General features: G+C 35.9%; 1 protein-coding gene across 7 annotated transcripts in view; it reads left to right on the top strand.

The window, feature by feature from the left end:
• STYK1 (serine/threonine/tyrosine kinase 1) overlaps positions 1-15,800 on the top strand; it is a 40,217-nt gene extending 24,417 nt beyond the window's left edge. For 5 of the 7 annotated variants that reach the window (XM_070269900.1, XM_023643124.2, XM_070269897.1 and 2 more), the window contains 7 exons: positions 582-848; positions 1,555-1,736; positions 3,952-4,035; positions 6,212-6,420; positions 8,211-8,251; positions 8,930-9,026; positions 11,836-13,274. In XM_070269900.1, coding sequence (XP_070126001.1) covers positions 582-848; positions 1,555-1,736; positions 3,952-4,035; positions 6,212-6,420; positions 8,211-8,251; positions 8,930-9,026; positions 11,836-12,040 — 1,085 coding nt within the window. In that variant the 3' untranslated portion in view covers positions 12,041-13,274. Of the gene's footprint in view, positions 1-581; positions 849-1,554; positions 1,737-3,951; positions 4,036-6,211; positions 6,421-8,210; positions 8,252-8,929; positions 9,027-11,835 lie in introns of all 7 variants that reach the window. The other 2 variants (XM_001500326.5, XM_023643125.2) reach the window with 2 other exon arrangements.
• Positions 15,801-21,764: the final 5,964 nt, after the last annotated feature.

The following is a 21,764-nucleotide window of genomic DNA, read 5'->3' as shown; positions in this document are numbered from 1 at the left end:
ATAGAGATTTAATAAGAAAAATGAATCTTTCTTTTCCAGTGGAGAAAAGTTAGCTAAGAAAGTACCAAAAGACTTTTTTGACTGAGACTCTAGGAAACATGGAATAATTTGACTTTGGGGGCAATTTGAGGGAGGAAGAATAACCATAGCTTACTTAGAGTTGAGTAGTTATCCATACCTCCCCTCCAACTTTGGAAGCCATTTGATTGACTTAAATGATAGTCCCCACTGGCAGTTACCACCACCTTCAGGTATCTGTGGTTTGAGTGCTTATATAGAACTTCCTTAATTAGCTCCCTACTACACTTATACTGAACTGTAATCCTGAGGAAAACAGAAAGGAAATATCATTGCCACTCCCTAGAGGTCCATCTTGAGTTGTATTAGAAGTCTTGAGATTATTATAAAAGTTGTAAAAGGTTGATATTGACGCTGGTTCATAGAGAAGCATCAGAAGGTATCCCCACATCGGCCAGAGAAAAAATTACTAAAGAAGTTTCCTTGCCAATTTATTCCAGGCTCTGCTTTCCTGGAGTCCCTAGGGTAGGGAAAAGATGGTTGGTATCATCTCTTTGTTCTAGGCATTGCCCCCATGCCTCCATCAAGAAGCCTAAGCTGGGAAGCAGCAGGACATGGAGAAAGTGTGTTTGTGCCACTTAAGGAGACATCGTTGGAAAGCCTTCTACAAACTACCACACATGCCCTAACTAAGCTGCAAGTGCCCCGGGAGCAACTCTCTGATATTCTGGAGAAGATCTACAATGGTAGTTATGCAACCATCTATCGAACCAAGATGTACACTGGGGACCCTGCTAAGCCCAAGAGTGTTGTCCTCAAGGCTTTAAAAGGTAAAAGAAGAAGTGTCAGACGTCCCTTCTCCGTTTTACTTTTCCACTGTGAGCCCCTAAAAGTGAATAATGCTAACAGGCGTTGCAGACATTAAGATGTTAATCAACTGATAGTTATGGTCATAATTGTGTGCAGAATAAGAAGGGAATAGAAAGTGAAAACTCAAAACAGAAATGTCCTTCATGGGGTCTTTCCCTAGCTCAGCCTTGCCTATCGAGGCTGTTAGAACTGATTTTTTCATACTGGTTACTAGTTGGATCAGGATTTTGAGGTCATTTCTTCATTATTTGATGTCTTTCTTTGATACTGTATTTCTTTTTTTTTTCTTTTTTTGCTGATACTTATGATATAGACTAGTAATGATGGATACGTAAAACAGAACGAGGATAGGAGAAGCAAGAACATTAATCAAAAGGCTTAGACAGTGATAATACTTTAGTGTGAACAGAACATTTGTCTATTTAGGTAGAGGAAAGCCTATCCACTTCTAAGACCTATGATTCTATATTACCTTTGACAAAAGATCAATGGCATTGAGGATCGTCTTCTAATTTGTTCCCTTTCTATTTACTTTTTGTCTATCTACACTCACTCCACTTTGGAGCCTTGAGGCTTGTCATCTCAGGTTGCTTTCTGCCTCATGCCTCCCATTTTAATGGTGATGCTCTGACTGCTCACAGCTCATAGCTCTTCTGTCCTCCACAGAACCAGCTGGCCTCCAAGAGGTGCAGGATTTCTTAGGGCGAATCCAATTCTATCAGTACCTGGGGAAGCACAAGAACCTGGTACAGCTGGAAGGGTGCTGCACAGAAGAACTGCCACTCTATATGGTATTGGAGGATGTGGCCCAAGGGGACCTGCTCAGCTTTCTCTGGACCTGTCGCCGGGTGAGCAGTAGGGTAGAGGTGTTAGGAAGGAAAACCTTGACCTGACTGAATAGCTGTTCACATGTCTATTAGCCTGACAAATGACAAAGTGGAGACATAATAGCGTAAGAGAAGGATTGAGTATCACCGTCCAACAGAACGTTTTATGAGAGAAATGTTCTATATCTGCTCTGTCCAATATGGTAGCCACTAATAACATGTGGCTATGGAGCTCTTGAAATGTGGTTGATGTGACTGAGAAAGAGAATTTTTAATTTTATTTAATTTTAAATAATATACATTTAAATAGCCACATGTGGCTAATGGCTACCATATTGGGCAGTGCAGATTTAAACTATGGACTTTAGTCTCCACCTCCTACTAGCTATGTGACTTTGGGCAAGTCACCTCTCTGAGTATGAGTTTTCTGAATCTGTAAAATGAGAATAATAATAAATTATTATTAAAATTAAAAGAAATTATGTATGTAAAAACATAGCAGTGATTGGTACACAGGAAAAACTCAAAATGGTAGCTGTTATAATGATAATTACATAACAACATAACCATTGTTAGTACTGATTATAATTTTGTTGTTAGTGTTAAGTGTGTCTTCCATTCTGTGACATCACCCTAGTATGCCGGGGCTGACTTGAGGAGAAATTCAGCTTGTAAGTTTTTGTACTTCAAACTCATATTTTAAAAAATTAAGATGTTCAGAAATTTCCGGGCCAAAGTGCAAGTCCTTTTTCTTGCAATTTCCATACTTCTTTATATACTCTTCTTTCTGAAGTGCTACATGTCTCCCTAGTTGGTTCCTCACTTGCTAATGAACAACATTAATCAAACCTAAATATGCTGATTACTTTACTACTGAATGTGTATGAAAATGGGACCCTGTTAATGTCTTCCATTTGGTGATACAAATAGGACAATGTACAAGTCTTTAGGCATTTTAAATCTTTTAAAGAGGTTATCTATCTGCAACTTGTTCTGTGCTCTAACCTCATTAGCTTCTATTTTTCAAAACTACTATGCTTCTCTATTTTAGATTATCTTCACATGCTTTTCTCATTACACCAAACTTCTCCCTTCTGTTCTTTCTTTGTATAGTCAGTGTCCACTCATCCTTCCGATCTCACCAAAAGCTTTCCTTGCTCCTCCGACTGAATCACCTCTTTCCCCCCATTATATGCTCTCTTTAACGTTTCTTTCATGGTGCATATAGATATATAACCATATATTTATATACGAATATTAGATTCTAATTCACATGTGTTTGCCACATGTTAAGCTTCAGAAGGCAGCATCCATTTATTTTCTATTTTTTTTTTTTTTTTTGCTTGAGGAAGATTAATCCTGAGCTAACATGTGTGCCAATCTTCCTCCACTTCACATGTGAGTCACTGCCACAGCATGGCTGATGAGTGGTGTAGGTCCACACCTGGGATCTGAACCCACAAACCTGGGTCGCTGAAGTGGAGTATGCCAAACTTAACCACTATGCCACAGGGCCGGTCCCATATTTTGTTCAGTCTTGTATTCTGAGTTCCTAAGATGGAATCTGGCACATAGTAGGCATTAAGTCAAGATGTGTTGAGTTAATATGCTTAATTAATCTCTCTCTCTCTCACACACACACACACGCACTGCCTCAGGAAAATTACTGCTTTATGCAGTGAATAATCTTATATATACTTGTCTTTCTTACCTGCTATTCTGTTCTTTATTCACTCTGCTATTCATCTACACTATTGTTTTTTCAGTCCAATAAATCATTGTACTTCTTTGCATATCTGAGAATATCTCATATCATTCTGTCCTTGCATCTTATAGTCTCTATGTTTTGTATCTTTTCCTTAGCTTTGATATCTGCACTTAAGACTATATCTGCCACTATTTTTTTTTTAAAGATTGGCACCTGAGCTAACATCTGTTGCCAATCTTCTTTTTTTTTTTTCCTTCTTCTTCTCCCCAAAGAACCCCCAGTACACAGTTGTATATTCTAGTTGGGAGTGCCTCTGGTTGTGCTATGTGGGACGCCGCCTAAGCATGGCTTGATGAGTGGCACCATGTCTGCACCCAGGATCCAAACCGGCGAAACCCTGGGCCGCCAAAGCGGAGTGCCTGAACTTAACCACTTGGCCACAGGGCTGGCCTCTCTGCCACTTTTTTTTTTTTTTTTCAAATCTGTTTATGTCTTTTTGACATAATGCTTTTTTTTCTGTCTCTTTAGGATGTGATGACCATGGAGGGCCTTCTTTATGATCTCACAGAAAAACAAGTATATTACATTGGGAAACAGGTCCTTTCAGCTTTGGTAAGGCTGGGAAAAATGACAACAGATGATGGGGATTTTTCTTTTTAGCCTGGTATTTGATGTCATATTTCTCATATTTATATTCCCAAGAGAGGTATATATTTTAAGAAAATCAGATGGAAGTTAGGGGACAGAGGCTCAAACACTGATAAATTATTTTCAGTTCTTTCTTTATGAAATTGTTTAGATAATATACTATAAGATTGGTAATTTTAGGCAGAAAGTAGTCAACTTAGGGTTTTTAGAAGGAACAGGAAGAGTTTTAAAAGGTTTCTCAGTCTTAAAGTTCAAACACAAGGGCCAAGAGCTGTATGTCCATTTACTTGATACTCTTACTTCCCCATGTACACTAATACTAATAGATGTGAAAGAGGCCAATAGGGAAGCAAGTTTGGAGAAGATATGGGAAGAGAAACTGAATGGGTGAAAAGCTACAGAACCAGAAGGAAGTATACAATTTTATACCTGAAAAATAAGACATACTAGTTCAGAACATGTTTTGTTGGAGACTAGCTTTGATACTGAATGTGATGGGAAAAAACATATACTTTAAAAAAGAACAGGGAACAAGTGGGAGAAGAAGAATAAGAAGGGGTAACAGTGAGATCATTCCCTCATTTTAAACCAATTTAAATGAACAGGTAAGAGAAAGAACTCAGGGTTTGATAAAAAATTTACCTTTACCAGAATGACTCAGGAAATTTAAATGACTATGTCTATGAAATTATTTAGGTGATTGTGTTTAAAATAGCATTTGCTATAGAAAATCTGGGCTCTATGAAGCTACTACTTTAAGTATTTGATATATCTTGCCACCTTGAGATGTGAAATATACCATGGATCTAAATGGAATCAGGGGAATCTTAGAAAAAGAAGCATTGAGGTGAGAAAAGAGCAGTAGTCATAGTTGAAGATCCCATGGAACAAGGGAGAGAGCACATAATATAAATTAATATTACTGACAGTGTATGGAGGGCCTAGTTGGTATGTGCCTTGATAAAGTTAAGGTGTCAGGATTCAGCCTACATTGTATTCTGAACCATAATTGCAGAGGTGCCCCATAGGGATGCATCGATCACATTGATGCATTCTTTAGGGACCTAAGTTACGAGTTACAAGGCAATATCATACTATTTTTTCTTCCTTTTAAAAAACTCAAAGTCAATACATTTTTTTAACTTCTCATTATAGTATAACTTCTTTGTTCTGAAACCTTTGCAGAGACAGAAAACTGCTAGTTACTGTTTCCTTCATCATCAATGATTGGAAATTACTACCCTGACCTTTTATTTTTTCATACTATTCTTGTTTAGTAATCATAGACCTTAATCTCTAGCTCTTCAGTCATGTATAGCTTTTCAACTTCTCCTTATGCCTTGAATAGCTTGATGTCAGGGGAAATGGCTCCAGCAAATCTATGTCATCAGGTGCAATGGTTTTCAAATGTTTTGTTGGCTGTGCTAGAATCATTTTGATATTTCTTAAAAATATAGACTACCAGGTTCCTCTTCTTGGATTTTGGTTAAGTAAATCTGGGTGAAAATCTTATGTTTTAAAAAACTCTCAGGTAATTCTGATTTGAAGCCTGGCTTGAGAATTATTAACAGAATTTGCAGTGCTTCCTGTGAATTAGAATATCTAGTTCTGGTCACTACCACTTAATAACTGTGTGGCCTTGTGTAATCATTTAGATTTATCTAAAAGATACTTCCCTAACTCACCTCATCTAGTTATTTTAGGGACAAAATGAGATGACATAAAGCTCCACATAAATTCATTATTATGACACCCAGTTTTGCTACTATGTATCACCTTGTTTGGGGGCCTGCTGCTAGAAACTTGAAACCTACTTTCTTTTCCAGTGTCTAGCTGCATCCTACCTGAGAGGAATGTGAAATCAGGCAGGGGTCAGGGCTTGACACAGGGTAGGTGATTATACTTTCCAAACCCAGTACTAATGTTAGTTGGATTATTTGTTCAGTTTGATAGTCCTAAACACAATGCAAAAATGTCTATTCATTATCATGACTTGGAAGTAATATGTCATTATTAATGAGACTTGTTGAGAGTGGAAAATGTCCTTGTCTTTTTGAGGATTTCTAGGACTGCTTCTCCTTGTGTGTGACCCAAGTTGTGACCTCAGACAGCTGATCCATCTTTGATCTTATGTTGACAGGCATTTCTCCAGGATAAGCAACTGTTCCATGGGGATGTGGCAGCCAGGAATATCCTGATCCAATGTGATCTTACTGCTAAGCTCTGTGGGCTGGGCCTGGCTTATGAAGTCTACACTCAAGGGGCCCTCTCTTCTACTCACACTGTACCTCTCAAGTGGCTCGCCCCAGAACGGCTTCTGCTGAGACCAGCTGACATCAGAGGAGACATGTATGGTTTGTTCCTGGCCTTTGTATTTCTTCCCTTATTGACCTAGGTGTCTTCTAGTCCCTGGACATGACCACATCTGTTGTCAGTTATGCCTACAAATGAAATCTCCACTTAAAAGTCAGACAGCCTCTCAAGCGGAAACGTGTGTGATGTGACAGAGCTCATATCTGGCATCTGGCTGCAATCCCTTTTAGTACCTTTTGAAGTAGTCCTTCTGCATTAGATTAGTGGCCTTAATTAGGATAGTAAAAAGAAAAATGAAGATTATTCACACCAATATCTGAGGAGTTAATCTAGTAGAGTCCCTTTTATCTGAAGGAGGTGGGTCCACTTAATCAAAAATTCACTAAAACCAGGAATTTTTAAAATAAAAAGAAATATACATCGTGCAAATAATTTATTTTAACTTAAAATACATGTGGATATTTATTTATCAATCTTTGGGAGGAAGGCCAAGGCCTTTTTCATAAGTATAGACCTGCTAAATGAAGTTATATGTTGTACTTCTTGTATAAATACCATCCATAATGAATTATTTTAAGTTTCAGTTTGGGATGATTGTAAGTAGAGAAAGAAACTTGAAAACAATCGTGAAGCAATTTGACTGTGGACACTTTGTGTTATTTTTCCCAGTTTTCTACAGTTGTCTTACCCACACAATTTGACAACACTTTCTTTTTAGCACCTTATTTTTATGGAATATTTTCAAAGCATTCAACCTAGTTTTCAAGGAACAAATACTTCTTTGCATTTATATTTAATCAGCTTACATAATATTTAATTGCTTACCTAATTGCAGTTACACATATGATTGGCATAAACAGCACTGTAATGAATCACAACTGACTTTTGGTAAGCATATAATTCAGTTGTTCAGAGGACATAGATGTAATATAGAATATCTTACTAGCCATGAATGTCACGAGCAGCAGAGGAAATTTAGAACAGCAGTTAATGTGGTGAGTCAGTTAAGAGACTTCCGTTGCTGCTTCACTGACATCTGCTTTTCAATAAAGGTCTGGGTATAATAAGCTTAACTGGGAAATACTGCTCATTTAATGATGATATTATAGAACACTGAAATATACATCTCTCAAATCATATTGCTTAAGCAAATACATATTCCAATTATGTATAAAGCTTACTCTGTTAATATTTTTCCCAGGCTTGGGCAATTAGATCTACTGAGGAAATAATCAATAAATGATAAATCTCGCTGGGCCTTGTGCTGAGAATAAAGCCTGGAATTTCAGCGGGAAGGAATGGAAAGGATAAAAAAGATGTAGAGGGGAATTTCTTTATGTTTGGGTGAATGAGTTTGAGTATTTGCATAAACACACACAATTTAGCAAATAATAGTAAAAATCTATTAATCTGAAATATAGAAGAATAGAAGACATAAATCCAGTACTCACAGAGATTAGACTCTAGGGGGATTGGACAGAAATGCTTTCTAATGGCAATATTATTTTGCTTGTTTTATCAGACACCCTTGATTCCCCTTTATTGCATTCTTTATGGGGTTCTTACTGAAGGCCTCTGATATTTATTTATTCACTTTATTAATTAAATTTATTTTTTATTGAGTTAACATTGGTTTATAACATTATATAAATTTCAGATGTATATCATTATATTTTGATTTCTGTGTAGATTACATCATGTTCATCATCCAAAGACTAATTATCATCCATCACCATACACAGGTTGAAGGCCTCTGATATTTAAGTGTGCCCTCTTTAGGAAAGACAGAGATAGAATTTAAGTAAATGGCTTTGTTTCTTTTACAGCTGGTCCTTTGGAATCCTGCTCTATGAGATGGTAACTCTAGGTGAGGAGGATCCCCAAAGTAGTATGTACCCTGTGTGCAAATATGCACGTATGTTTATTGGGTGGTAGATGACAAATGCTATGAGAAGGGGTTTCAGTACAATCTCTGAAGTTTGAACTGGGCTGACATGGAATCCAAGCCTGATTTCTGAAATAGTCTTATAAAGTCATGATTGTCTCCCTATCCCATTTCCTCCCTCCCTCTCCTTTTAACTTCCTTTTGTTTTCTTTCTCCTTCTTTCTTTTCCCCAATACTTTACCAAGTCCAAAGGATGTTTGAAATCCAAAGAATGATTCCAAGAGTGATCTTACATGAACATAAAAATGTTGTCTTTAGACTTATTAATCATTTGGTGAGAAACTACAGCACCTTCCCACATTTGGGGAGTGGAGGGCAAGTCTTATTTCTCAGTTTGCTTTATTTTGTTGCTTTCCTAAAGACTCAACAGTCTCCTAAAGTATCAGTTTTTTTCCCCCAAAACACCTTTTTTCCAAAATTCTTTAAGTTATATCTTTACTTGATCACCAGGGAGCAGCTGTATTGTATCTAGTATTTTTCCTATGGCTATACGTTTTGCAGGCAATTAGCTCAGATGGATGGAGAGAAGTGTTAGTTACAGTTTATATTCTAGAGGACCCTAAAGTTCTCTTGCTACTGTCATTCCTTCCATACAAACAGGGGCACCACCATATCCTGAAGTCCCTCCTACCAACATTCTACAGCATCTACAAAGAAGGAAGATCATGAAGAGACCCAGTAGTTGCACACACACTATGTAAGTGGCTTTTAAAGGCCTACTCTTTTCTCATTCCAAATGCTTTTTGCTCCCCATCAATCATGCCCTTTTCAAAGTGGCCAAGATGATCCCCAGCTGTCCTTTATGTGGTAATGTACAGCTTTAGACCAAATCTATGCAGTGAAACATGTCTGCTCATATATCATATACATACATCATACACACACACACACACACAGTGTTGGGGAAGCTACTGAGAACTAAATTAGGAATCTAAGTTTGATAAAGTTCAGTTCCTCTGGAAGCTTTCACAATAAGTAAGAAGCCAACCAAATCCAATGCAAGTACAATAGTGTTTTATTTGCCTAAATAGTCTCAGTCAGATACTGCCAGTTGCAGTTCTAATATAGCTGCCATAAAATACATTGCATTAGAGTTACTCACTGGCTCTTATTTAATATTTAACTTTTAAAAATTACTGACTATCTGTTTTCCCAGCTCTGAGCACATTAGAAGCCAACCACAAGAAGGAGGAAGGAAAAAATTAGCAAGACAGAAAAAGGACTATTCAATATTGTCAGCAGTAATGTCAGTTGGTGAACCAATGTAGAGGCAGAAAATGAAAAAATTAAAAATTGCACACAGGGAATGGATAAAGAAGACGCATACACAATGGAATAGTACTCAGGTGTAAGAAAGAATGAAATCTTGCCATTTGCAATAACATGGATGGACTTTGAGGTTATCATGCTAAGTGAAATAAGTCAGATGGAGAAAGAGAAATACTGTATAATTTCTCTTCTATGTGGAATCTAAGAAACAAAATGAACAAATAAAACAAAACAAAACTCATAGATACAGACAACAGATTTGTGGTTGGCAAAGGGGAGAAGGCTTGGAGGCTGGGCAAAATGAGTGAAGGGGATCAAAAAGTGCAAACTTCCAGTTATAAAATAAATTAAGTCATGGGGATATAATGTACAGCATGATGACTATAGTCAATAATATTGTATTGCATATTTGAAAGTTGCTAAGAGAGTAGATCTTGAAAGTTATCCTGACAAGAAAAAAGAAAAATATAACTTGGTATGGTGACAGATGGTAACTTGACTTATTGTGGTGATCATTTCATAATGTATACAAATATCAAATCATTATTTTGTATACCTAAAACTAATGTAATATTATGTCAAGTATACTTCAATACTTGTTATACTTCAATTACACACAGAATTTTAAAACCAATAAAGTACAAAAAGGAATTGTTATAGAACATTTAAAAAGGTTAAATTATTTATAAGAAGGCAGGAGAGAATATAATAATATTAATATAGATTTCTATTAAAATTGTTACCATTTTGTAAATTTTTCATCATTGAAAGGGTAAATTTCTAGCACCTGGGTTTCCCAATAATAAAGTTACTGTATTGAACATATTATAAATGTTAAATATCATAACTGTATATTTATATGTGTATATGTATATACACACATACACATATATATCCACTCACACACAGAGTATAGTGATACTGGCTGGGTATACTAGAATGAAATTGCTGACAAATATTTTTTGTAGGCTTTCTATGTGTGAAAGACTATCCTTGATATGGGGCAACACAACTGATAAAGTACCTGATCTTGAAGAACTTATCATTTGGATGAGGAGATATCTGAAACATGAAAATCAACACAAAGTAGGAGGCAACAAGTAGAATGATTAAAAGCTCAGATTCATCTCATAGAGTCAAAAACACACATGTTTAGTCCTAGTCCTGCTGCTTTACTGTACACTATTTACTTATCTTAAAATAGATATAATGATAATCCTACCCCAAAGTTATTGTGAAGCTAAAATGAAATAATGCAGGTTAAGTTCCTCTGCCATGACTGATGGAATAAGTTCTTGGTAAATGTTAGCAGTGTTATTGAAGTAGCATCTTTTTCAAAGTCTCAGGGTACAGCACTAAAGTCTGAGGGAAGAAGCACAGTGTGGGCTGAGCTTTATAAGGGAAGGTTTCATAGAGGAATTGAGCCTTAAACCTGTAGGAAATGATGATCATGGAGATGATATTTAAGGAATTGGGAATAGCATGAGCAAAGACAGGGTTGGGTGTTCATGACCACATCTAGGGCATAGCAAGACACTGGCTGGAGGAGATGGTTTCAATTAGGCAAGGCCTATGTGGTAGAGAAGCCAGTGGGAAACCACTGTAGGTTTTTGAACAGAGATGAGACATGATGAACAGTGTTTGAAAACAGACTACATTATAAATTCTTGGTAAACTGGATTGAAGAAAAGAGACAGATTAAAGGTAGTAAATACTTTTATCTAGATTAAGGCAATTTCCTGGAGAAGCTAAATAATAAAGGAGGGAAATGACCTGGCTTAATGGAAGGAAACATCTAATTACATTATCCAAAATTATTATGAATCATATTATTCCATAACTTCTTATTTTCCTGGCTGTAATGTAGCTTGTACTGGTAGATAAGTTATAGCAATGGTCTGGAATGCTGCAAGTTAGTAATATCTAAAGATAAGAACACAACTTCTGAAAGAGTTTTTGGCATAGAATGAAAAAAACCCTGTTTTGTCATACTGATTGTAGTTTGAGAAATCTTCAGTCATTTCTATTATAAAAAGGGTCCTGTTGAGAAGATGATATTAAGAGACTTAGTATTAAGAGGAGGACAAGGAATATTATTCTCTGGGAAGAATATGAGACAGGACAATGAGAAGTAGATTAAAGAACTACAGGGTGTTTTTGTTAAGGTTTGCTGGGAAAGGAGACATGTTCCTCAACATTTCCCTTGTCAAGGAGTCAGTTTCTCGTTTCCCTTTCAGGTATAGTCTTATGAAGTCCTGCTGGCGCTGGAGTGAGGACAGCCGTCCCTCACTTAGAGAGCTAGACTCACGCCTCGAAACTGCTGCTCGAACTGCAGATGACAAGGCTGTGTTGCAAGTACCAGAGTTGGTAGTGCCTGAACTGTATGCAGCTGTAGCAGGCATCAGTGTGGAGAGCCTCTCCTACAGCTACAGCATCCTTTGAAGATCCCAGGACAAGAAACATTTATGAGTGATCGTAAACTCTTGGAACCAATTCCTCCAAGAGCAGAGAATAGACTTTCTAGTGGGACATAAAGAGAGAAATGGGACATGGATCTTGGATCTTCCCCTACATATTCCCTAGATACCTGAAATGATGCTGGATGAGGCTCTACATACCATATGACCTTGAGACTGAGAAATACAGTTTCATTTCTGCTGTACCAATCCTAAAGACCCAGGGTAGAAATGGTGGGTAATGTCATTGCAAAGGAGGTTTTAGAAATCTGCAGTATTTGTTGAAGCATGGCACAAATAAGCAGGTCCCTCCAACCACAGGCTAGCTTCCTCCTGAAGCATGCTTTTATCTCAACTATTAGAAGGTCCAGAGAAATTGGAATCAAATGAGGGAATAGAAAGCCAGTAAAGAAGTTGATGAAAAAGTAAATTAAAGGTTTTATTTGCTAAGGAGTATAGATGTGGACCAAGTTCATCCTTCAAAAAGAAAGAGGAGGAAGTACATAAACTTCTTCAGTTCTGGTCTCTTCATGCAGGGCTGGAGGAGAATAATGAAGGAATACTTCTGAGTTTTCTATTGGCTATAGATAAGAGAAAGATGGTCCCTTTTATCTAATTCTGAGAGAGTGGTACCCTGTTGGTACTACTTTTAACTAGAAGCTGGAGGGGTCAGTTCATGATAAAGAACATTCAATATGTATTGTTCATTGGCTAGCTTCCTGGTCTCCATAAGACTATGGAAACTGAGCCTAAGAGTCAGTTTGGTCAGTGATGAATATACTATGTGTGTATTTAATAAATAGGAACTGTGGAAACCAAGCAAGAATGCTTAGTAAGCCAGAATGTCTTTAACAAGGGCTAAAAAAGGATACATACTGAGATGGAAAGATGGTAGCTTCTGATTTTCAATTATGTACTGATGTACTGTGAAACATTTCATTAAATTAATATTTATTGAGTGAAAGTAGGCTTTTTTAGTATACGGCTGCCAAAATCTCTACAATAGAGAGGATAAAAATAATTAAATGGAAATTAATGTCAATAGAAAAATTCAAGAGACAATCTACATTGTCACAAAAGGGATTCCTCATGTGTAAAATGGGGATAATATCTACCTCACAGGGTTGTTGTGAGGATTGAATGAGAGTATGTCTTTGTACAGTATTTGGCACATATTATGTGCTCAATAAATGTCAGTTTCCTTTCTTTTCCCCTTCCTATCCTAGAAGCTTTCATATCTTTTTAATTTAAAATCTACTATGGCCAAGAAGAGAAGCTCAGTCTGTCAGTCACACTGCAAAGCAGACATGGCTAGAGATGATGGTGTGGTGCAAGTACCACATGACTAAAATGATAAAGTCATCATTTTTGTGTGAGCTTCTGGATGATGACAGTGGTCTCCTACTATTTCAAAATACTGAAATATCATGATGATGACAATTCAGTAGAATGTGTGATCTGTGATATTAAAGAATACTCTGGGAGGGACATTTACGGCTGCTGTAGGAAAGATGACTGGCAATTAAAGTTTTGTAGAAGTCAGATTCCTGATGGAGTCGTGATGAGTCATCCAACTGAACAATGATCCTTGCACTGAGGGAATACCATAAGGACCAATCAGGATTTAAATGGGTGGTAAGCGGCAGTAGGGAGGAGGGAGGTGGAGTGGCTTGGCACAAAATGATAAAGTCCTGTGGAATTTCATTGTTGCTTCTTGGCTGTTCATTGAAGTCAAATTTATAAAATATTTATTTATTCAACTATTTTTTAAAAGTTGTGTGTTAAGGCCATCTGTGCCAGACACTGTGTAGGTGTTAGATAACAGAAACAGCTTTTGATTACAGTCTAGAAAGTAAGAGATTATATACATATTTGTGTGGGTATTTGTTAATCACAAATTGTGGTAAGGGCTATGAAGGAAAAGTAGAGGACAGTAGAAGGGAGTATAAAGTGAGGCCCACCCTGAAGAAATGGCATTAAAGCTGAGACCTTAGAGATGGGTAAGAAGGCCTCACAAAGAGTGAGGAGAAGAGCCTTCCAGGAGAAGGACTGTGTGTGTGAAAACTCTGAGGCAAGAAAAAAGCATAGTTTATTTGAAGAACAGCAAGGAGGTAGGTGGGGTGGGGGCAGAGTAGGAGGAAAGTGACGCATAATGAAACAGAGCATTGCTCTTCCATACTATGTGTTAACATTAGTTTTGGTAGGTGGGGAAGAAGCAGACATTTGCTATTTTAAATTTTTACCATAATTTTGTTTTTCTGGATATAGCTCTGGAAAACTGAATACAGTAATCATTTATTCTAAGAAAACTCAGTCTTTTCCCTCACGTGGCCAGGGTTTTTCCAAAAGGTGGATTATATTTCTGGTATCTTTGATTTATCAGCTAAACTCGATATTTCCAAGCTAATGAATGGAAAAGAGAATTGAAATATTTACCATTTAATCATGTTGAATCCCGATTAGGATTTGCTTTATTGCTTTGATTTCCCCCTCCCCCAATCTTGTTTTTCCAATGTATTTGTTTTCTTAAAAAAAAATTCCCGCACAGCTGGGAACTGAGCAAATACCCACCTGGATACAGTGTCCAGTTGAAACTTGACAATGTAGTTTAACTTAGAATAGTGTGAACTAGTAGTTTTCAAATCATACTTATACAGAACAGTGTTTTTCATGCTAGATTTAGGTATTTTGTTGTTAAAATTGAATAATACAGATTTTTTCACCATTTTTAAAGAAAAAGTAAGTTAATGGGTAGAATTTTCTTAATCTTAACCTTGCTGTAATAGTTTTTATGAAATTTTTGCTTTACTATAAGTTATTAAAACAAATAAATAGGTAGCAAATACATTGGAAGACTGGGAGGATAGCTTATTATGCTTAATTTAGTGGACTGTTTTTATTTGTTTTGGACATAAATATTAGTGTTTATGCTATTTGTTAGAAGCATATAATATTGTCATATGCTTGAAAAGATTATTAGTTTGAATAATGGAATTAAATATGTCATCATGTCATAATAATCTAGCAATAGCTCCAAGTGCTCACCATATATGAACATATCTGAGAGATAATGGTGTGGAAATTTTGGTGTTTCTGCATGATGGTGGTTCTCTTATTAAAAAAGTAATGCCACTGACTGGTTAAAAAGACATGTACAGTTAAAAACTCCATAGAAAAATCTATTATAGAAGAGAGGAGAGAAAGCTGGGTGGATGGAATAAAGACTGAAATAGACCATTTCATTCTGACATTTAAAAAAATTTTAAATTACCTTAGAATGTTGTTTTAGACCATAAAATACTCTTGATTTACTACTCTGATCCATTTAATGGAACAAGATAGACCTCACAGCTTTTGTTCTGTAAATACAAAATCAAAACTATTCAAAAGCTACTGATAAAAGAATGAAAACAAAAAAATATCTTCTCTAGTGTTTATCACAGGAAAGTCAGAACATTTTTCTGAAAATTATAATTAAAATTATTTGATAATTTTAAATAGACAAAGGCAAAAAAATAGAACAGCCATGAGAGATCAAAGGAAGAGAGAATTTTAGACACAGGAAAAATCAGCAGAACATTTTAAAGGATGAAGTTAACAATTATAAGAAAGAATCATCTCTGACCCTAGCCCTCTGACTTGATTATCACCATGAAGCTGAAAGCAATAAACTTTTAAAAACTCTAGTGGGGAACCATTATTTTGTCAATGAATATTATGTACTTGATTAAATCACTAAGCCCTAATTTCAGCTGAAGTTGGAAATGTTTACTTCTTTTTTTTATTGTGGAACATTGTTTTATAACATTATATAAATTTCAGGTATACATCATTATATTTCGACTTCTGTGAAGATTACATCATGTTCATCACCCAAAGACTACAATCTATCACCACACACATGTGCCTAATCAGCCCTTTCACCATCCTTCCTCCCTCCTTCCCCTCTGGTAACCACCAATGCAATCTCTGTCTCTATGTGTTTGTTTATTGTTGTTTCTATCTTCTATTTATGAGTAAGATCTACAGTATTTGACTTTCTCCCTCTGACTTATTTCGCTTAGCATAATACCCTCAAGGTCCATCCATGTTTTCACAAATGGCCAGATTTCAATTTTTTATGGCCAAGTAGTATTCCATTGTGTATATATACCTCATCTCCTTTATCCATTCAGCCCTTCATGGGCACTTAGGTTGCTTCCAAGTCTTGGCTATTGTGAATATTGCTGCAATGCATACAGGGTTGCATGTATCTTTACACATTTGTGTTTTCATGTTCTTTGGATAAATACCCAGCAGTGAAATAGCTGGATCATATGGTAGTTCCATTGTTAATATTTTGAGGAATCTCCATACTCTTTTCTATAGTGGCTGTACCAGTTTACACTGCCACCAGCAGTGTATGAGTGTTCCCTTTTCTCCACATCTTCTCCAAAACTTGTTATTTCCTGTCTTGTTAATTATAGACATTCTGACAGGAGTGAAGTGATATCTCATTGTAGTTTTGACTTGCATTTCCCTGATAATTAGTGATGTTGAATATATTTTCAAGTGCCTGTTGGCCATCTGTATGTCTTCTTTGGAGAAATATCTGTTCAGATCTTTTGCCCATGTATTAATTGGGTTGTTAGTTTTCTTGTTGTTGAGTTGTGTGAGTTCTTTATATATTTTGGATATTAACTCCCTATCAGAGATATGGTTTGCAAATATCTTCCTCCAGTTGTTAGGTTGCCTTTTCATTTTGTTGATGGTTTCCTTTGCTGTGCAGAAGCTTTTTAGTATGATCTAGTCCCATTTGTTTATTTTATTGTCATTTCCCTTGCCTGGTCAGACATGGTACTTGAAAATATGCTGCTAAGACCAATGTCAAAGAGCATACTGCCTATCTTTTCTTCTAGAAGTTTCATGGTTTCAGGTCTTACATTCACGTTTTTAATCCACTTTGAGTTAATTTTTGTGTATGGTGTAAGACAATGGTCTACTTTCATTCTTTTGCATGTGGCTGTCCAGTTTTCCCAAAAACACGTTTATTGAAGAGAGTTTCCTTTCTCCATTGTATGTTCTTGGCTCCTTTGTTGAAGATTAACTCTCCATAGATGTATGGGCTTATTTCTGGGCTCTCAATTCTGTTCCATTGATCTCACTGTCTGTTTTTGTGCCAGTACCATGCTGTTTTGATTACTATACCTTTATAGTATATTTTGAAATCAAGGAGTGTGATACCACCAGCTTCGTTATCTTCTCTCAGGATTGCATTGGCTATTTGGTGTCTTTGGTTGTTCTATATGAATTTTAAGATTCTTTGTTCTATTTCTGTGAAAAATGTCATTAGAACTTTGATAGGGATTGCACTGAATCTGTAGATTGCTTTAGGAAGGAGGGGCATTTTAACTATGTTAATTCTTTCAATCCAAGAGCATGGAATATCTTTCCAATTCTTTGTGTCTTTTTCAATTTCTTTCAACAATGTTTTATAGTTTTCAGTTTAAAGTCTTTCACCTCCTTGGTTAAATTTATTCCTAGTCATTTTATTCATTTTGTTGCAATTACAAATGTGATTGTATTCTTAACTTCCGTTTCTGCTACTTTTTTGTTACTGTATAGAAACACAACTGATTTTTGTATGTTGGTTTGTATCCTGCAACTTTACCATATTCATTAATTATTTCTAACAGTTCTTTAGTGGATTCTTTAGTATTTTCTATATATAAAATCGTGTCATCTACAAATAGTAACAGTCTCACTGCTTCCTTCTAATTTGGTTCACTTTTATTTCTTTTTCTTGCCTGATTGCTCTGGCTAGGACTTCCAATATTATGTTAAATAAGAGTGGTGAAAGTGGGCATCCTTGTCTGGTTCCTGTTCTTAGAGGCATAGCTTTCAGTTGTTCTCCATTGAGAATGATATTAGCTGTGGGTTTGTCATTTATGGCCTTTATTATGTTGAGGTACTTCTCTTCTATACCCATTTTTTTCAGTGTTTTATCATAAATGGATGCTGTATCTTGTCAAATGCTTTCTCCACATCTATTGAGATGATTATGTGATTTTTATTCTTCATTTTGTTAATGTCACTGGTGTATAACACTGATTGATTTGCAGATGTTGAATCATCCTTGCATCCCTGGAATAAATCCCACTTGATCATGGTGTATGATCTTTTTAAAGTATTCAATTTGCTAGTATTTTGTGGAGGATTTTTGCATCAATGTTCATCAATGATATTGGCCTGTAATTTTTTTGTGTGTTGTCCTTGTCTTGTTTTGGTATCAGGATAATGTTGGCTTTGTAGAATGAGTTAAGAAGCTTCCCATCCTCTTCAATGCTTTGGAAGAGTTTAGAAGGATAGGTATTAAGTTTTCTTTGAATGTTTGGTAGAATTCACTAGAGAAGCCATCTAGTACTGGACTTTTATGTTTTGGGAGGTTTTTGATTACTGTTTTGATCTCCTTACTGGTGATTGGTCTACTGAAATTCTCTATTTCTTCTTGATTCAGTTTTGGAAGGTTGTATGATTCTAAGAATTTATCCATTTTTTCTAGATTATCCAATTTGTTGGTGTATAGCTTTGACAGTATTCCTTTATAATCTTTTGTATTTCTGAGGTGTCCATTGTAATTTCTCCTCTTTCATTTCTGATTTTATTTATTTGAAGCTTCTCTGTTTTTCTTAGTGAGTCTGGCTGAAGGTTTGTTAATTTTGTTTATCTTTTCAAAGAACATGTTCTTAGTTTCATTGATTTTTCCTATTGCTTTTTTTCATCTCTATTTCATTTATTTCTGCTCTGATTTTTATTATTTCCATCCTTTTACTGATTTTGGGCTTTGTTTGTTCTTCTTTTTCCAGTTCCTTTAGGTGCACTGTTAGATTGTTTATTTGACATTATTCTTTTTTGTTGAGGTAGGCCTCTATTGCTATAAACTTCCCTCTGAGAACTGCTTTGCTGTATCCCATAAATTTTGACATGTCATATTTTCATTTTCCTTAGTCTCCAGGTATTTTTTGAATTCTTCTTTGATTTTGTTGTTGATCCAGTCATTGTTCAGTAGCATTTTGTTTAATCTCCACATATTTGTGACTTTTCTGATTTTATGTAGTTGATTACTAGTTTCATACTGTTGGGATCAGAAAAGATACTTGGTATTATTTTGATCTTCTTAAATTTATTGAAACTTGTTTTGTGGCATAATATGTGATCTATCCTGGAGAATGTTCCATGTGCATTTGAAAAGAATGTCTATTCTGTAGTATTTGGATGGAATGTTCTGTATATATTACTAAGCCTGTCTGGTCTAATGTGTCATTTAAGGCCAATGTTTCCTTATTGATCTTCTGTTTGGATGATCTATCCATTGGTGTAAGTGGAATGTTAAAGTCCCCTACAATTATTGTGTTACCATCTATTTTACCTTTATGTCTGCTAATAATTGCTTTATATTTTTAGGTGCTCATATGTTGGTTGCATAGATATTTACAAGTGTTATATTCTCTTGTTGGATTGTTCCCTTCATCATTATCTAGTGTCCTTCTTTATCTCGTTACAGTTTTTGTTTTAAAGTCTACTTTGTCTGATATAAGTATTGCTACCTCAGCTTTCTTTTCATTGCCATTTGCATGGAGTATCTTTTTCCACCCCTTCACTTACAGTTTGTGAGTGTCTGATGTGTGTCTCTTGTATGTAGCATATATATGGATTTTTTTTTTTTTTGAGGAAGATTATCCATGAGCTAACATCTGCCACCAATCCTCCTGTTTTTGCTGAGGAAGATTGTCCCCAAGCTAACATCTGTGTGCATGTTCCTCCATTTTACATGTGGGGTACCTGCCACAGCATGGCTTGATAATCAGTGCATAGGTCCATGCCTGGGATCCAAAATGGTGAACACCATGCTACCAAAGCGGAGTGTGCAGACACAACTGTTACACCACTGGGCCAGCCCCTGGGCTTTGTTTTATCGCCAATTGGCCACTGTATGCCTTTTGATAGAAGCATTTAGTCCACTGACATTTAAAGTAGCTATTGATAAGTATGTACTTATTGCCATTTTGTTACTTTTTTTCTGGGTGTTTTAATAGTTCTCTGTTCCTTTCTTCTTCTCTTGCTGTCTTCCCTTGTAGTTTGATGGCTTTCTTTAGTATTATGTTTGAGTTCCTATCTCTTAATTTTTTCTGTATTTATTATAGGTTTCTGGTTTGTGATTATCATGGGGTTTATATATAATAACCTACATATATAGCAATCTATATTAAATTGATATTGTCTTTAGTTTGATCTCTTGCTAAAAGTTCTACTCTTTTACTCCCCACCTCTCACATTTTATGATTTTGATATTATGTTTAACTTCTTTTTTGTGCATGTGTATCCATTACCCTCTTATCATGCCAATAGATCATTTTAGTACTTTTGTCTTTTCACCTTCATATTATCTTCATAGGGGGTTGATCTGCTATCTTTACTGTATGTTTGCCTTGACCAGTGATTTTACTGCTTTTGTTTTTTGGAATTTTCTTATTCCTTTTTCTGATCTCTTTTGCACTTAAATAAGTCCCTTTAGCATTTCTTGTAAGGCTCATTTCCTTGTAAGAACAGCTTTAGTTTTTGCTTGTTTGGGAAACTCTATCTCCCCTGTCATTCTGAATGATAACTTTGTTGGGTAGAATATTCTTAAGTGTAGGTTTTTTCCTTTTAGCACTTTAAATATATAGTGGCTTAGCTCAGGGCCAGTCTTCCTCAGCAAAAAGGAGGATCAGCTGTAGTTAGCTCAGGGCTAATCTTCCTCAATAAATAAATAAATAAATAAATAAATAAATAAATAAATAAATAAATATATCGTGGCACGACCTTCTAGGCTGCAAAGTTTCTGCTGAGAAGTCAGCTGATAGCCTTATGGGTTTTCCTTTGCATGTTACTTGTTGCTTTTCTCTTGCAGATTTTATGAGTCTCTCTTTATCTTTAATTTTTGGCCTTTGTACTATAATAAGTCCTGGTGTGTGCCTCTTTGGGTTTATCTTGTTTGGTGGTCTGTGTGCTTCCTGTACCTGGATGTCTGTTTCCTTCCTTAGGTTAGGAAAGTTTTCAGCCATTATTTCTTTGAATATATTCTCTGCCCCTTTGTGTCTCTCTTCTCCTTTGGGACACCTATAATACAGATGTTGGTGTGCTTGATGTTGTCCCAGAGGTCCTTTAGACTGTCCTCATTCTTTTTAATTCTTTTTTCTTTTATTTGTTCAGCTTGGGTGATTTCCACTAGTCTTTCATCCAGCTCACTGATCCTTTCTTCTGTATCATCTACTCTGCTATTGAGTCCCTTTAGTGATTTTTTCATTTCCAGTATTGTATTCTTCATTTCTGATTTTTTTTATTATTTTCAAATTATTTGTTGAAGTTCTTACTGAGTTCATCCATTCTTCTCCCAAGATCAGTGATTATCCTTATAACTTTTTGTTTAAACTCTTTTTCAGGTAAATTGTTATCTCTGTTTCATTTAGTTCTTTTCCTGGGTTTTGTCCTGTTCCCTTACTTGGAACATATTCCTTTGTCTCCTCATTTTGCCTCTTTCTCTGTGCTTATATCTATGTATTAGGTAGGTCAGCTACATCTCCCAATCTTGGAGAAGAGGCTTTATTAAGAGATGCATTATGAGACCTAGCAGTGTGCTTCACTCTCATCACAAGTTCTACATGTTCCAGGAGTATCCCCTGTGTGAGCTA

This window comes from Equus caballus, chromosome 6 (genome assembly GCF_041296265.1).
Source record: "Equus caballus isolate H_3958 breed thoroughbred chromosome 6, TB-T2T, whole genome shotgun sequence".
NCBI lineage: Eukaryota > Metazoa > Chordata > Mammalia > Perissodactyla > Equidae > Equus > Equus caballus.
The sequence above is the reverse complement of the archived record's forward strand: the minus strand, read 5'-3'. Positions and strand labels throughout refer to the sequence as shown.